A 17,444-nucleotide genomic window follows, 5' to 3' on the forward strand; every position below is an offset into this window, starting at 1 on the left:
TAACAATATGCTTTAAAGAATTAAGACAACTATAAGCAGAATTACTTCTTTACTGTAGAAAGTCTCTCGTCATGAAGCTTATCACTTGACATTTTGGCTACATCTGTTGTAGACTAATTAAAAATCTAGATGATCTAGAGTGTTAGTGTCTGCTTAGGACTTACTATAGAATATATATTAACTGATGTTAACTAACCTACTAAACTATCTACTAACTAACCTGTCTTTGAGGTCCTGGTATTGTAAGTGCTGTTGGGAGAATTCAAAATAGGTTGGGTTTCAGTAGCAGGGAAGGCACTTTGGAAACTGAAGAACTTCTGTGTAACCTGAGCTCTTGGCAAAGAAAAAAAACACCAACAAAACACCACTTCTTGTTCCCCCCCGGCCCACCATGCCAATAGCATTAAAACCAGTATGAAGAAGAAAAACTTGCTTTACAATTCTGAATTATTTTTTTTCTTTTTTTTTTCAATCAACCTTTTTAAAAAAAATGCCAACTCTTCTGGCAAAACAGATGCTACTTAAGGCTGGCTATGTTTTGGAAAAATGTTCAGGAAAAACTGAATCTTGCTATCTGGTTGGCCATGTTCCAAATCCTTTTTTCCTTTTGTTTATAATATAACAGTTGATCAGTTTGTGATTTTTCTGATTCTTTTAGTTCTGGGTTGCATTTAAAAAAAAAAATTAAAAAAAAATCATCAATGCAGCAAAACAAATACTTAGTAGAACTTGGTTTGAACTAACTATCCTGTAATCCTATACCATTTTCTGTGCCAACTTTGCTTAACACCTACTGTACCAAAAACATGAAACATCTTAGATAGTATACTAATACTTTTCCAATAAATTGTCTTGCTATAATATAAAATGTAAATATAAAATTAATATGTAGTTTAAGAAATGCATTTTAAAAGCTTTTTTTAAAATGTTGCAAGCTGTTGTAAAGCTTACGTTTAGTTGAAGGGGTAATTTAGCAAAAATACCCTTTTGATGTTTTTCACACTTGTCAATATCAGGTGATCTATATATAGAGTATACTTTTCTGTGGAGCATAGTCTTTGCATTCTGAGGTCAACTTCGGCTGTTAATATTATTAACAAGAACAGCTAGACTTGCTGAAAAATGAGTATGAGGGGCGAGGAATTGCCAGGGGAGTTCTGTGGGTACACAGAATTTTTAGAAATTCGTGTCCTCATAGATATGTCTGCACATGTTAAGCTGTTTTGGGGTTTCTTTGGTTTTTTTTTTTTTTTCCCCACCCTTCTTGGTTAACTTAAACACGCATAGAAACTTTCTTGGTGTGACATTTCAAACTTATGTAATTTACAATACTGATACTTTTGTTTATTAAAATAAATAGTGCTTTCTTTTGCTTTTTTAAAGGAAACCTTCCTGATCCAGGGAAGGCTCAAGATTTCATGAAAAAGTTCACACAAGTTCTAGAAGACGATGAAAAAATAAGAAGTCAGTTAGAAATGCTTGTTAGCCCAACATGTTCTTGCAAACAGGCTGAAGGATGTGTGGTAAGAATTGCTTTTAAAATGTGTGAATATTTTTGGAACTGAATTGATTATAAACTTAATTGAAACTTATATTGCAGAGGGAAATAACAAAGAAGTTGGGCAATCCAAAACAACCAACAAATCCTTTCCTGGAAATGATAAAGTTTCTTCTTGAGAGAATTGCTCCTGTGCACATTGATACTGAATCCATCAGGTATTTTTGTGTGTGTGATGTTGGCCATAGATCACAGGGTTTGAAATTGGGGGTTCTTATTTCGCCTCTAAGCACAAGCAGTAATGGATTGGGTGGGTGTGGTTTAAGGCCTGGTGACCTGCGATATTTTCTTCCGTTTCCCCTTGCTTAGGGGTTTTTGTGCCCTCATTCAGAATGTAGCCACAGAAACAATTGAATTGTCATTCAGCATAGCCAGGACAACCTGTCAGTAAAAATGGATCTGTTGCACTGACTTATTTTAAAAGAAATTTCTGTCCATGGCTATTCGCTGAAACTTTCCACCCAGAATATTAGCTCATAGTGACATAAACAGTAATTTAACTGAGGAAGTAAAGATTATGGTGATGAGGCATCAAGACTGTAAGGAAGAGTAAGGCAGTGAAGTTGTGGAAGGGGGGAAAAAGTAATTGCTGAAATGATTATTTAACAGCTGTATTGTAGATATGTGGTACCTTATTAGAGACCACTAGTTCTAAATACTGGTAAGTTCTTATCTGTTAATTCCAACTATAATAATTGACTTCTAAGTACTTGAGCTTTTCAGTTTCTGCCTGTCAGGTATGCAATGTAGTGGAGCCATTGAGATTTCACTTGAAAATCTGTTTCTGATCTTGCACTAAGTACAATGTGTAGCTGGATTTTTACTTTAAATGTGAAAATACATTTTTCACATTCACAGAAGCAATATAAAATGTATATTTAAAGTAATATTCATACGTGGCACAAAATTGTAATACTTATTTCACTATCTAACTACTGGGTGAATGTCATACAGTATACAAGCAAAAAAAAAAAAGTAGTAAAAAGCACATATTTTTAGTTTTGCCAAAGAATTGGTCTTCTCCCATCTTTGTAAAATTTCACTAAACTTCTGCTTCATTTTTGAGACTCAGAGTGTTTGGTTTTATTAGTAGGTGGTCACTTTTGTCCAATTAGGGATGGAAAAAAAAATTGGAAGTCTGGGAAGTCTGACTAGGAGGTCTCTCCCTTGGTTTGCTACCAGTTGCTTGTTTATTTATTTATTTTTAGAGGTTTTTTTGTTGTTGTTTTGCTTTGGGATTGGAGGGGGGGGGCTATAAATAACATTTACAGGATGTACCGAAGGAATATTCTGAACATTGTTCAGCTCTTGATAGGGAAGCTGCCTACACCACTCACTGATAGGATCATTTGGATAATCACCTTTTCTTTTCCTAGGGTGCAGTGTAAGAAAAAAAACAAGCATTGCTGTCAAGGTGAAATATACAGGAGATAGGTCTTCTAAATTTTTCATCAACTCTTAGCACAGCTGTTTAATGGTTATTTTTTTCCTTTTGGTTATAGACTAAACATTGTAATCAGTTATTTTCCCTCATTTATTCAGAATCTATAGCAGCTGGTAACCTCACCATAATTCTTACCTGAATTTGTTGTTGCTTGTAATGCTCAAATTGTTTTCTTAATTTGGTCATCCTTCCAGAGTAACTTGTATATAGTTATTAATTCATGGTGGATAAGCATTTTTTAACTTAATGCTTCATAAGCTTTTATTTAGATAAGGGATGAGGGCAAGCAGATTATCTAGTTCACATATATGTTTTGTGACAAGCTTATGTTTTAAATAAGTTCCTTTAATAAGGTTATGTCTTAAACTTATGAAAGTAGTCATACACAGTGGAATTACAATAAATACAAGGCCATGTTTTGTTTTTCTCTTCAGTGCCCTTATCAAGCAAGTAAACAAGTCTATAGATGGAACAGCTGATGATGAAGATGAGGGTGTACCTACTGACCAGGCAATCAGAGCAGGTCTTGAATTGCTTAAGGCAAGTATACTCCTGGTGCTCAGTGCACATGTGAAACTTTCTGAAGCAACTTTTTAATTTGCACTCAGTATCATTAGTCATAAGCATGTGGTAGCTATCTGGAAGGATACTGGTTTGTTTTTTTTCTATATGCTCATCTTATGTGGCACATAAGTAAGGTTATTTTATAAATAATTTACAAGTTTTTCTGGAAGTCAAAAGTAGTTACATCTGTGAAATCAGCTGGCTTTTGATTATTAGAGTGTGAATTCAGCAGTTTGTGAATATAGTTATACTACTTTTGGAACTGTACTTGTATATCAGTACAATAATGCGGTTCCCCTGAGTTCCTTTATAAATTGGGGTCTTACCACTTTGGAGCACAACCAGTTGTTCCACTTAGCAAACAAGCATGAAGTCTGGGAGCACACAAGCTGGATTCGTTTTAGAGAAACAAAATTATGAGATGGGCTTCAGAAGCACGTGTTGTGTTGCAGTGGCTAAAGTGGGTTCAGTCAGTCTAGAAATACTCTGAAGTAAAACCCCTGAAATGTCAATATTGCTTTCTTAGCATCAGTTATGTTTCGCTTAAGACATGCTTCTGCTGTAACCCAGTACTTGCTAAAGTAGATCTAGCCACTGAGAAGTACACATTCACAATAATAGGAGAAGAAATTGAGATTGGAGAAGTAAGTTAAAACTGATGAGATCATGTATAAAGACAGAGAAGTTTAGGGGGTACTGAAAAAAAAAAAGGGGTCAGAAAAAGAGAAATGTGCATTATGTGGCAAAACCAGGCAGAGTGTTATAAATATTCCAGTATGGCAGTGGAATATGACTCTTGATGGAATGGTCTATATAAGTGGGCCTTTAAAAATACTAACATGGCTTTCATCCTATTTTGGCAGGTACTTTCATTTACGCACCCTATCTCATTTCATTCAGCTGAAACTTTTGAATCTCTCCTGGCTTGTTTGAAAATGGATGATGAAAAAGTGGCAGAAGCTGCATTACAAATTTTCAAAAACACAGGAAGTAAAATTGAAGAAGACTTTCCTCATATACGATCGTAAGTTGTATATCTTACTCTGAGTAGTGTTCTTTACTATATGGGATTTTGGAAGTTCTCATTCTTCCTTTTGCATGCTATAGCATTATCCTGCATTCTTTTGGAAGAAAGTATTACTTCAGGTAAAGCAGGAAAGAGATTTTGAATTACTTTAAAATGCAGTGCTTTTTTAAGAATGGAAGTGAAATTAATGTATCCAAAGTAGTGACAGCTGATATTTTACTGATATTACTATCGTTTTTATCATTGCCCTTCAGAATTACTTAATGTTTTTTCCTAAATTAAATATGGCCATGTAAAAACATTCTTTGCACATTAATGGGCATGTGTAGACAATAATATTTCCAAAACAGCTTTTAGTAACTCGTGCAGATAAAATGTTTGTTTTACCACATGATATTTTATCAACAAAAACCAGGGGTTTTTTACTTGCAAGCCATGTAAATAACCCTTTTTTTCTTTCTTTGAAGAAATTGCCAAAATCAGGACAATTAGCAGTTTTGCGGAGGTGGTGTGTTCTATATATGTATATCTGTGCTTTTTTGCTAGTTTGATATTTTGGAAGATTTTCAAAATACACCTTGTGAAAAGGTACTTATCTCTTTTTTTTTTTTTTTTTTTCCCCCCAAGTGCTTTGCTTCCAGTGTTGCATCATAAAGCTAAAAAGGGACCCCCTCGTCAAGCCAAATATGCTATTCACTGCATCCATGCCATATTTTCCAGCAAAGAAACACAGTTTGCACAGATATTTGAGGTAAAATTAAAATATTTAATTTTTATTTATCTTTTATATCGCACATGTAAACTAAGGGATGTAGTGGCAATTTATATGACAAGTTGTATCAAATTTAAGAAAGATATTTTTCCCCTTTCCCTTTGTTCTCATACAGTTTGCCCAGAAAAATGGTAGCAGAGGGTGTTTTTGTATCCCATGATCCATCATGCTTAGGGTTATGTATCTGAGCAGATGATAGAACAAAACAGTGTTGGGCTTTCTGCTAGAACCATGAACTTTTTATGGAGAGAGGAACCATACACCACTCCTCACCCCAGTTGGGACTGGCCCAAAGTATTTAAATGGTTACAGAAATTACAGAAGACTGAATTATGGTAGAGACTATTTAAATAGTTTTTAGTTATAACTGCAAATGTACTTTTTAATTAGTGCCCATCAGCCTTTTATCTTGAAGACTGAATTATAATCCATTACTGAAATTGCAGTCTTGAAATGTAGTATGCCCACTTCTTCAACAAGAAAAAACACTTTTTAATCCATTGTTTCCTAAATGGTCCTGCTTGAGCTGCTGCTTTTTGAACTACCCAGATGTGATAAAACATTTTGTCTGTCGTCTTGATTTTTTTCTTTTGATTTTTAGGAGACTTGTAGGGTTGGTGAATGTGTCTTTAAATCTAAATAATTATTAGTTCTTTTAAAACTGTATTTCTGAAATAGAAGTAGACATGGACAACTTGGTACAGAGTTCTCACCCACCTCCCCTCAATAAGACACAGATTATAGCAGTAATACCTGAATTTGTTGCCTTTATTCTAGCCACTGCATAAAAGTCTGGATCCAAGCAATTTTGAGCATCTCATTACACCATTGGTTACTATTGGACATATAGCCATGCTAGCACCTGATCAGTTTGCTGCCCCTTTGAAATCTTTGGTTGCCACTTTTATTGTTAAAGATTTGCTAATGAATGATAGGGTAAGTATTTTTAAAACCTTGTATTAAGATTTTGCTTCTCCTGTAGTATGATACTCAGCAAGGACTTGTGAAAATTTTTGGGTTGTTGGTTCTACTTCTTGCCTATGGCTGTCTTTTGATTTCCACGTATACCGTTTGACTCAGTTGAAAACCAACAGTACAGGAAAGGAGACAGTACTAATTTGGTAGTCCTTACTAAAGTGACAAGCTGTATAGCACAGCATTTGATCACTCATGACTTGCCTTTTATTAAAAATGGGAAAATTGTTATTGACTTCACTCGCTCAGTCTCTTGTCTTGAACAAGCAAGTTGTCTTTTTTTTTTTTTTTTTTAGGAAGTGTTAATGCATTTGAAACTAAAATACACTGTTTAAATGGAAGTCTGAATTTTAATTTTTCTAATACTTCTGTGTTGGTAGTGATTCTAAAGTGAAAAAAAGAACTTGTGTGTTATCAGCCATTGTTTAGGGAAAGATTTACTGTCCAAAACTATGTGCTTGAAGTTCCAGTGTACTGGATATGGAAACTGGAAATTATTTTCAAAGTAACAGCTATTACACTCTAAAGCAATAGTTTTCATGTAACAACAATGAAAAACCACCCCTTTACTACTGTTAAATTTGCTGGTACTTGAATAGTGAGGTAAGAACAGTATCTCACTTCTGTAATGTTTACTTCTATAAAATACAGAAGGCATAAAACTAACCAGTGGGTGCTGCTGTATTGTTTTCGGAAGCAAACAGGGCAGAGGAGATTATGGCAGGGTTCACTGAAGAGTAACAGTAGTGTAACAAAATGTAACATTTGGTTTAGCTTCCAGGAAAAAAGACAACAAAACTTTGGGTCCCAGATGAAGAAGTGTCTCCTGAAACGCTTGTTAAAGTAAGTAGCACTTACTATATTTTCCTGTGATTGTCTGTCTAATATTTAATAAAGGAAGTTAAATATCTGGATTCCTAAAGCTGTCAACTGCTTTTCTCTGTTTCCTTGTCACCTTTCTAAAAGTAAAAAAGAAGTAACTATTTTTAAATTGAGGATCTCATCAGGATACACATTTTTGGATTGCCAGAAGAAAAGAATTTGCTTTTGGGAGCATCTACTTTTTTTTACTTCTGTAAATAAATTTACATATACACTTTATTGAATTTTTATTATAGCTTTTTATAGGCTTAGGTTTGGTGTGCAACACCTAAGTATTCCAGGTATTGTCACAGTTAAAGTAAAATTATTTTTTTTCCCTCCTGTTTAACATAGGAGTTAAATATCCTAGAGACTTTGTTTAAAGTCTTCCCTTTTTCTTTTGAATTCTTAGGACATTCCAAGAAACTGAGTGCTATTTTGGAATAAAGAAAAAAATGGGTTTGGATTTGTCAGTTTCTTCAGATGAATAAATGTGTCATATTGTTTTTTCTCTGTGTACAATGTGTATTAGAGAAAAAACTAGATTTAAGGGGAAAAAACCCCAACTTTAAAATGGTGGTGGGGTTGCTGGTTTGGTTTTGGGTTTTTTTGTTTGTTTGTTTTTGGTTTTTTTTTTTACTTAAAAATGTCATTTCAAGCTTATTCTTTTTTTGGAGTAAGTTTTTTATTAAATTTTGTGGACTTGGTAATAGATATTCTCACTCAATTTTTCACTCAGTCAGAAATAGACTTAAACTGTGGAAAACGCATCCTAAGTCTGGGTGTTTTTTTTAAATGCCCTTTCTTAGAATGGGGTAGATCATACTTTCACATTTTCTTTCAGAATTAGGAAGATGCATGTACATTGTAGCATGCTGTTTCTAAGTTAATTACAGCAGTCATTTAATTTCCAATGTCTTTTGAATAAAGTTGCTCGGATGGTTTTAAAAAGTTCTTTACCTTCTCTCATGAAGCTGTTAAATTCTTTGTAGCATACCTCCTTCTCTGCTGGTTTAGTAAGTACTTTGGTTTCCAGCTTGGTACAGAACTCATTACTGGAAATGCTCAGTTGTGTTTGGAGTTGATTTGTCAGCTTTTTATTCGTTTGACTACAACAAGGATATTTATTGTATTTGTGCAATTCCATAGTTACACAGTACACTCCAAAAACTGTTAAAAGAATGCATGTTTGTTTTGATTTAATGACCTGCTAGTTTAAAATAGACATGATTTCACTTCAGTAATTATACATGTAACTTTTAGTAGTAAATATTGTTTTTTCTTAATTTTTTTTAATATTTATGAAGCTGTAATACCTCTCTAAAATGCGCTTTTATGTTGATAAAACTTTTCATACAATTGGCTATTTGGAAGGGAATTGGCTTACAGAAAATCTTAAGGCAAATTGAAGTTGAAGCCAAGCCTGAAAACTGTAAGAAGCATTTATTGGCAAGTGAAAACAGGTTATTGTGAAAATTGATTTGCAAATTTAATTAGCATTTATTACTGCTGAGAAGCCTATATTTAATGAACGCTGCAGGCCACACCGTTAGTTTAAAAACAATTTCTCTCTGACAGTGTACTTTTCTTCATTCTGGTTTTAAAAGCTTTTCTCCCTCTGTAACGTAACTGTATAATATATCTAATGGGGATCTTAAAACTAGCAAGTTTAAGTATGAAAGGTGGAAGGACTGATGAAGACAAAATTTTAGTATCATCCAGCCTAACAGACGTAGGCTGATGTAGGCTAGACTTTGTTTTGGATGCTAAACCTTAAATGAAATGATGTCTGTAGAGAAATGTTTCAGTACAGTATTAAATATCAATGGTATTAATTATTGTATGATTTAGACTTGAATTCTGACGCCTGGCACTTGAGTGTCTGCTCTAAAGCAGTAATCTCTCTTGACTGTGACCAGTACTGAATACTTCGGTGCACATGCAGTGGATTGAGACTTACACAGTAGCAGTGATATTTCTTGTTTCCTTGTATGTACACTGCAATACAAGGCTTCTTGTCCTATTTCTCTAACTGTGCTTTGAGTGGGCATTGTTTCATTTTTCGCTACTGCACAAAACTGCAGCATTTGTGGCTCTGAAAACTCAAGTAGAAACCTGAGCTAGCTGTTGTCGCAATGTTGATGTGGTAGGAAGACAGTGTTTCTAGGAGCACTGCATGGGATGGGAGTCCATTATACGTTTACAATGGAAGCATGATGATGATCTCTAAATCACAGAAAAGGCTTATAACTATCTGTTGATTATTTTTGGTAATATGAATCTTAAAAATTAATACTTATTTACTACTGACAGTTTATGTAAAGTTAGTAGTTAATTGCAGTTTTCTCGTGACAAATCAGAGATCTGTTACGTTATATTTACTATCTCAGAAAGAAATGATAATGTCCTGTCACTTTTGCTTGCATTTCAAGTACACATAGTTCATGTTGTGCTGCTAAGTCGAGTACAAAGCAGTCATTTGTGGCCTTTGATATAGTTCTGACCCATGCTGTATTTTGACTTTCTTGATATTTTCATGTTGTGCATAATAATTTTTAATCTCGGAGGAGAATTTTAGGCTCATGGGACACAAATTGAAACAAGAGGTTCAGACTGGATATAAGGTAAAAAACCAAACCTGAGAACAGTCACGCAATGGAACAGGTTGCAAGAGGTTGCAGGTTGCCAAGAAAGCCTGTGCAATCTCCATTCTTGAAGGATTTCAACACCACAGTGGATAAAGCTGAGACCACCATGGTCTGACTTCATAGCTGACTTTCCTTTGAGCAGGAGATTGGACTGGAGACCTCCTGACACTTCTTCCAACTGGAATTATCCTTTGATAGTTATCCTGTTTGGCTGCAAAGAAAAAATTTAAAACATGAGGGCAGTGAAAGCTCATGTCGTGTTTAAGTTTTCAGATAGCCAGAAGCAGTGACTGGGGTAGTTCTCATGCCCTGTACTAATTTCATGGGAATGCTTAATTCTGAAGGGTTGCTGGAATGTCATCACATCATCATTAACACCAGCAAAGAAACAGGGAACATAGTGGGTTCAGAGGAAAATTCTGAAGGAGTTGGGATGAAGACTTGCTATGTGGAAGGAACACTAGAGTAGATTTGAACAGTAAAACTAGGGGAAGGGAATTGTAGAGGGGGAAGAGAGAAGCAAAGGTTAAAATTGAAATTGCTCAGGAGCTGACCAGAGATGTCAGGGCTCAAGAGAGCATGTGGCTGTTCCCTGGCTGAATATGTCATTTACTTGAAGGCCAAATAGGCCTAGCATGTTTCTGTCCTTCCAACAAAAATGGGAGGCGGTAATGGTTACAGGTACTGGTTATGACATGAAGAAACTGAATTGGTGAGCTGTCAAAAGATCTGTTGCTGCTGTTATTTTTATTGTTATTGTTATTTTGCTTTTATTGCTATTAAAATCTTCTGGTGGATACCTACAGCTGTTTCAGAGGAAGACTCTTTGAAAGCTAGGGCAAGACAATTTCATTTCTGTTCCACAAACTTCATTTGCATTTTGAGTTCTTGAGTGACAGATATCCTACCTCTTCTTATTCAATAGAATTAGAATTCTGTAGGTGGAGTAAATGGGCTACAGTGCTAAAAAATAAACTCATGTATAGATGACAACCGTAGAACTTAGATCTGAAGGGACCATTGTGATCAGTTTGTTACATGGAATAGATCAACTGTATGATGAATTTAATTTGGTGATATTGTGAATATTTATATAACAGTTATTAGAACTGCCTTTCCCATTAAGGAAGGAATTTGAAATTACTGTGTACTAAAAGTGCCTTAGTTTTTCTAGAGCTTTTGGGGTTTGTGTTCTGAACTCCAGGGTTGGTGTTTAGGTTTGGTTTTGTTGTTCTTTTTTTTCCAAGGATGTCTATGTGATTCATATAAGCATTTTCATTTTGCTGTAAGAGGATACTGATCTTTCTGTTTTCTTTATCATCTCTGCTCTCACATAGAAGGAAAATGGAAGGAGAAAGGGATTCAAATACTAAAACAAACTTAATCTCCAAATTCATGCTTTATTTTCACTAAAGAAATGTGAAATTATACAGTGTTTCATGATAGCTGCTGGATTCTGCATACTTTTAGAAGCTTGCCTCAAAACACTTTGTTTCTGTTGGCAAAAGACAAGTTATTCTAAGTAACAAGCTTTGAGGTTTTTCTTTCAGTAGCCATGAAAGAAATATTCTTTTCCAGGATGAGTTATCTTAATACAGGTTGATACTTTTAACAGTCAAAATATCTGAGCTGGTTTTTAATTTACGTGTCTTAAATTTAAACTCAAATATTACATATATAAATAAAGAATATATAGGGATACAAACTTTAACTAAATGTTGTATGATTTTTATTTACTGTAGTAAATGCTTGAGACTTTCAGTAAAAAGTTGCTGTCTAGTGAGAATATGTCTAGTCATCTTTCAGTATTTAAGTGATGTTTTGCAGCCTTGACAGGCTTGTGTTCATAGCAGCAAAAAACACTTGGGAAAATACTGTGTAATTAAACTAAGATAAAGATTATTTTTAAAATGAGACTCATGGTGTGATATGACTTCTGCATATCAATCTTTTTTTTTTTTTTTTTTTTTTTTTTTCAGATTCAGGCCATCAAGATGATGGTTCGATGGTTGCTAGGAATGAAGAACAACCACAGCAAGTCTGGAACTTCAACTCTGAGGTTGCTAACAACAATATTACACAGTGATGGAGATTTAACAGAGCAAGGGAAAATTAGGTATGTAAGAGATGGTAATGTTTTGATGTCTGTGATGTGGTGGGGAGAGTTTGAGGTATAGTAGTACTTAAACTATTCTGTTAGACCACTTAACAATTTATACGTCTTATTTTTTAAGAACTAATGGTAAGCTTTGCTGGATTCCTTCATAAGTTTGCTGAGTCTCAGGGGTTTTTTAACACTGTAGATATGACTGTATTTTAATGGTTTTATCTTCTTTGGTTTATCTCTTTTTTTGAAGAGCCATTATTCATATTGCAAGAATAAACTGTGTAACTTCCTCTCTCCCACTGAAAATTGGTTTTAATTTTTTATGCAGCTTGGTCTTCCTGATATACCAATTGTTGTGTATGTCAGAGGCCAATAGGCAGGCTTTCTAATAAAAAATAATAGCATGTTGCAGTAAACCACATGGGAATAGCTAGTACATAAGGCACTTCTGCTTGAAGGCAGACTTTGATCCCTTGAGCCTCTAAAAGTGAAAGGAAGAGGGAAATGTGTCAAGGGGATTAAGTCTCAATAAATAATTTACCTTTTAGGTGATTGTTAGACAACTTTTTTTTTTTTCCTGGGTATCTTCTTAATCCTCTGTAGTAGGAGAAGTGACAAGTTGTCAGCTGCTATTGGGTAGCGTTTAATGTTATACAGTGATTATGCAGATAAAACCTATGTTGTGTGTGCAAAATTGCAAACCCAAGAGTTGTCTAATATATTATCTTTGTTGTAACTGTGTAGCCTTTCTTAAAGTTCCTTGTAAATAATTGTTTCATAGTTTTAAATTCTATAATACGACCATTCATGGCAGTTACTAGGGAGTTAAGTGTTTCAGCATGACTGCTTGGAGCATATTGTTGGCTTATCCAGTAGTTTGTGAGTGGATCAGTTCTGTAGGTCCTGTGTGTTTTCATGCTTGGGGTGATGATTCCTTACTGTCCATGTTTTAGAAACTTAATTTTCCCCCTCTTTTTGTACTAAAAACTTTAGATAATAATAGAAACCACATATAATGATGTGGTCAGTTCTCCATTATTGAAATTAATGGAGGGCTGGGGATCCTTTTACGGGAGGGAGAAAGCTACAATGACGAGTGAGGTTGCTCTGTCTTAAAGGCAGCCCTTCAACCCCAGAGCTTGGAGCTCTGCCTGGGGATTGATGATGAGCCGACTGAGAGCTTCTGGGTTAGGATTAAGGAGCAGACTGGTATGGGTGACATTGTAGTGGGTTTCTGCTGTAGACGCCCTGACCAGGAAGAGCAAGTGGATGAGGCCTTCTATAAACAGCTAGAAACAACTTCACGTTTGCAGGCCTTGGCCCTCATGGGGGACTCTTCAACTGCTCCAATATCTGCTGGAGGAGCAACACAGCAGTGCATAAACAATCCGGGTGCTTCCTGGAGAGCATCGACAACAACTTCCTGACACAAGTGATAGAGGAGCCAATGAGGAGAGGTGCTCTGCTGGACCTCTTACCAACAAGGAGGGACTTGTTGGGTGTGTGAAGGTCGAAGGCAGCCTTGGCTGTAATGGCCATAAGATGGTGGAGTTCAGAGTCCTGAGGGCAAAAAGCAATACCACAGTGCCGGACTTAAGGACAACGGACTTGGGCATCTTCAAGGATCTGCTTAGTAGAGTCCCATTGGATAAGGCCTTGAAGGGAAGAGGGGCCCAAGAAACCTAGTTAGTTAGTATTCCAGCATCATCTCCTCTAAGACTCAAGAGTGGTCAAAGCAGAAGGTCAGGCAAATATTTCAGCAGAGCTATGTAGATGAGCAAGGAGCTCCTGGCAAAACTCAAACACAAAAGGAGGGATTGAGAGTAGTCCTGCAGAGAATGACTTGGTACTAGTGGATGTAAATGTGGACATGACCTGGTGATGTGTGCTTGCAGCCCAGAAAGCCAACTGTATGCTGGGCTGCATCAAAAGAAGTGTGGCCAGCAGGTTGAGAGAGGGGATTCTACCCTTATTCTCCACTCTGGTGAGAACCCACCTGGAGTACTGTGTCCAGCTCTGGAGTCATGAGTACAGGAAAGACATGGACCTGTTGGAATGGGTCCAGAGGAGGGCCACAAAAATGATCAGAGGGATGGAGCACCTCTCCTATGAGGAAAGGCTGAGAGAGTTGGAATTGTTCTGCCTGGAGAAGAGAAGGCTCCAGGGAGACCTTATTGCGGCCTTTCAATACTTACAGAGGGCCTATAAGAAAGATGCGGACAAACATTTTAGTAGGGCCTGTTGTGATAGGACAAGGGGTAATGGTTTTAAACTAAAAGAGGGTAGATTCAGACTAGATATAAGGAAGAAATCTTTTACGATGAGGGTGGTTAAACAGGTTGCCCAGAGAGGTGGTAGATGCCCCATCCCTGGAAACATTCAACTTGGATGGGGCTCTGAGCAACCTGATCTAGTTGAAGATGTCCCTGCTCATTGCAGGGGAGTTGGACTAGGTGACCTTTAAAGGTCCCTTCCAACCCAAAGCATTCTGTGAGGTATACAGAAAGTGGAAGTAGGGACGGGTAACCTGGCAGGGATACAGAGAACACAGTCTGAGACACAGCTGGGAAAGTCAAAGCCCAACTGGAATTGAATCTAGCGAGGGATGACAAAGGCAACCAGAAGAGCTTCTTTAAGTAAATAGATGACAAAGGAAGACTAGGAAAAATGTGTACCTGCTGCTGAATGAGGCAGGAGCCCTGGTGACATCGGACATGGAAAAGGTCAAGGTACTGAATGCCTTCTTCACCTCAGTCTTCACTAGCAAGACTGGCTTTCAGGAATCCCAGGCCCTGGCAACCAGGGGAAAGTCTGGAGCAAGGAAGACATACCCTTGGGGGAAGATCAGGTTAGAGAATACTAAAGCAAACTGGACATGTGTAAGTCCATGGCCCTTGATGGGGTGCACCCATGAGTGTTGAGGGAGCTGGCAGATGTCATTGTGAGGCCACTCTTGTTCCTCTCTGAATGATCATGGTGATTGGTACAAGTGCCTGAAGACTGGAGGAAAGCAAATGACTTTCCTATCTTCAAAAAGGACTGGAAGTAGGACCCAGAGAACTAACTACAGGCCAGTCGGCCTCACCTCAATCCCTGAGAAGGTGATGGAACACCTGGGCTCCCCAGCGCAAAAGAGATGTGGAGCTACTAGACGGAGCCCACCGTAGGGCCGTGAAGATGCTTAAGGGATTGGAGCATGTGATGGATGAGGAAAGGCTGAGAGAGCTGGGACTGTTCAGCCTAGGGAAGAAAAGGCTCAGTGGGCGTCTCATCAATGTGTATAAATAACTGAATGGAGGGTGTAAAGTTGGAGTCAGGCTTGTCAGTGGTGTGCCGTGACAGGACCAGAGGCAATGGGCACAAACTGAAATACAGGGGGTTCTGTCTAAACACAAGGAAATGCTTTTTCCACTGTGAGGGTGACTGAGCACTGGCACAGGTTGTCCAGAGAGATGATGGAGTTTCCGTCCTTGGAGATATTAAAAAGCCATCTGGACACTGTCCTGGGCAGCCTGCACTAGGTGACCCTGCTTGAGTAGAGAGGTTGGGCTAGATGACCTCCAGAGGTCCCTTCCAACTGTAACTATTCTGTGATTCCCAGTATTGCATTTTGGGAAGGCTGTAAGCTGTAAGGAGAGAAGGTCTCCATTGTCTCTGTGTGAGCTATACCGCCTACATTAACAAGTACTCTGAAAACCTGAAGCAGAGGAGGTGATGTTTCAGGCACATTAGTTTTGCATGGAGCTTGCTGGTATCTCGCTGACACTTCTGACCTTTATTCTTCACCCTTTAAGAACTCGGTGAGGACATCTTCTTTCTGGCAGTGCTTATTGTGTCCCTACTGTGCAAATCTTACACTGCTCCTTCCAAATTAGAGTAGGCTTTGGAAAGAGTAAAATTGTCTGTTAAGTACAGAACACAACCTTTTAAACTGTACTTGATCTGATACCATTCTATGTAGAGTCAGTTTTTGTGTTCATGGCTTGCATTTGTCTTTTAAACAATGTATAATTTGCTAAAAATAATTGAATTAACTGAAAGTGCCAGGGTTCAGGAGACATTTGATCTCATGTAGACTGTTAGTCATGTTGTAATCATCTTGGTGTTATTGTCATCAGCCATGAAAATTACTGTCCCCATGCCTCTTTGAAAAGTACAGTTGTGTAGATTTAGTGACATTTTAAGGGAATGGGATTTTTTAAAATTTCAAAGCATGGTTCAGCCTAGAGTGTCAGGTGAAGACAAGGTCCCACTTGGAAAACAAATAAACAACTCCCTACCCTTGTTCATCCTTCTCACTTTCAAGTAGTAGGATTGATGACTGTTGAGTTGCTTTTAAGACAGCAACTAATTGCTTTGAGATGTTAGCCTATGTAAGTTAAATTCACCAGTGCCAGATTTTTGAAATATTTCGTCAACAAACAATATCTCAACCATCTTTCCAGGTCTTTATTTTTCATTTTATAAGTCATAAAAAGTCCTACAAATTTAAAACTCAGTATTATACTAATTTTCTATTTGTGGTTAGGTAAAATAGCTAAAGTTGAATCTCGCATGTCTTTGTAGTAGGATTTTAATTTTAATCTATACTAAGCATAAAATAAGAGTATTTCAGTATCAGAGGACACTAGCTGTTGCTGGAAGTATTGATATTAGATATGGACCTGAACTGAGATTTTTCTGAAATGCTATCTACATTTTCCTTAAACTGAAGCTTACCAAGAGAGAAATTACTTAAAAACTGGAGTTTAGAACTTCATGGTTCTGTGCTATAGATAATTTACTACGCTATCTGGTGTGCAGCGTTTTCAGAGGTTGTATTCCAAAGACACTTTTTATTCCATGGAACATGAAAAATGCTTAGAAAATTCAACACTGGCATTTATTCTCTGGAGTAGAAGAACGAACATTAACTGGTAGTTTGTAAAGTGAGAGAAGAGATGATTACATACCAGATATGTTTTCAGGATGCATTTGTTTGGATTATCTTTGTGCAGCCCACCACCTTAATTAAGACTGTGTTTTGCACTTGGTAACATCTTTCCATGTGGTTTCACTTTTGTTCTCATTTCAAACACGTGGTCTTCAGCAATAGTAATAGCACTCCAGAAAACAAATGTCCAGCTCCCTCTTGTATCTCTTAGAGAGCTCCTGATAGGACAAGGGCATCCTTGGTACTAATTTTCAAAACTACTAGAAGAAATCAAAAACTGCAATTATATCATACAGAGGCTTTTATTTCAGCCCTAATAATTGTGTGGTTTGCGATAATGCAGATCAGAAGGCTTTTGGCTATAACAGTTTGATCAAAAATAAATCCTCAATTGAGAGTTTCTTTGAAGATAATCCTTTGGGGGAATAAGACAGATCTGATTTTCATCTTCAACTGTAAGAATGATACTCAAAACTGACCCTGTCCTGCTCTTCCTTCCCACAGCATGCACACATGCTCGTGGGTATTTCTGTGATACATATACTCTGTAAAGAT

At 36.9% G+C, this 17,444-nt stretch overlaps 1 protein-coding gene across 6 annotated transcripts in view; it reads left to right on the forward strand.

Annotated features, from left to right (window-relative positions):
- Window positions 1-17,444, forward strand: part of PDS5B (PDS5 cohesin associated factor B) — a 109,068-nt gene that overhangs the window by 41,928 nt on the left and 49,696 nt on the right. For all 6 annotated transcript variants that reach the window (XM_010572736.1, XM_010572735.1, XM_010572738.1 and 3 more), the window contains exons 15-22: window positions 1,384-1,523; window positions 1,601-1,716; window positions 3,437-3,542; window positions 4,430-4,590; window positions 5,221-5,344; window positions 6,143-6,301; window positions 7,115-7,183; window positions 11,829-11,965. In XM_010572736.1, the coding sequence (XP_010571038.1) occupies window positions 1,384-1,523; window positions 1,601-1,716; window positions 3,437-3,542; window positions 4,430-4,590; window positions 5,221-5,344; window positions 6,143-6,301; window positions 7,115-7,183; window positions 11,829-11,965 (1,012 nt within the window). The remainder of the gene's footprint in view (window positions 1-1,383; window positions 1,524-1,600; window positions 1,717-3,436; window positions 3,543-4,429; window positions 4,591-5,220; window positions 5,345-6,142; window positions 6,302-7,114; window positions 7,184-11,828; window positions 11,966-17,444) is intronic.

Source organism: Haliaeetus leucocephalus, unplaced genomic scaffold (genome assembly GCF_000737465.1).
Source record: "Haliaeetus leucocephalus isolate CR32 unplaced genomic scaffold, Haliaeetus_leucocephalus-4.0 Scaffold351, whole genome shotgun sequence".
NCBI lineage: Eukaryota > Metazoa > Chordata > Aves > Accipitriformes > Accipitridae > Haliaeetus > Haliaeetus leucocephalus.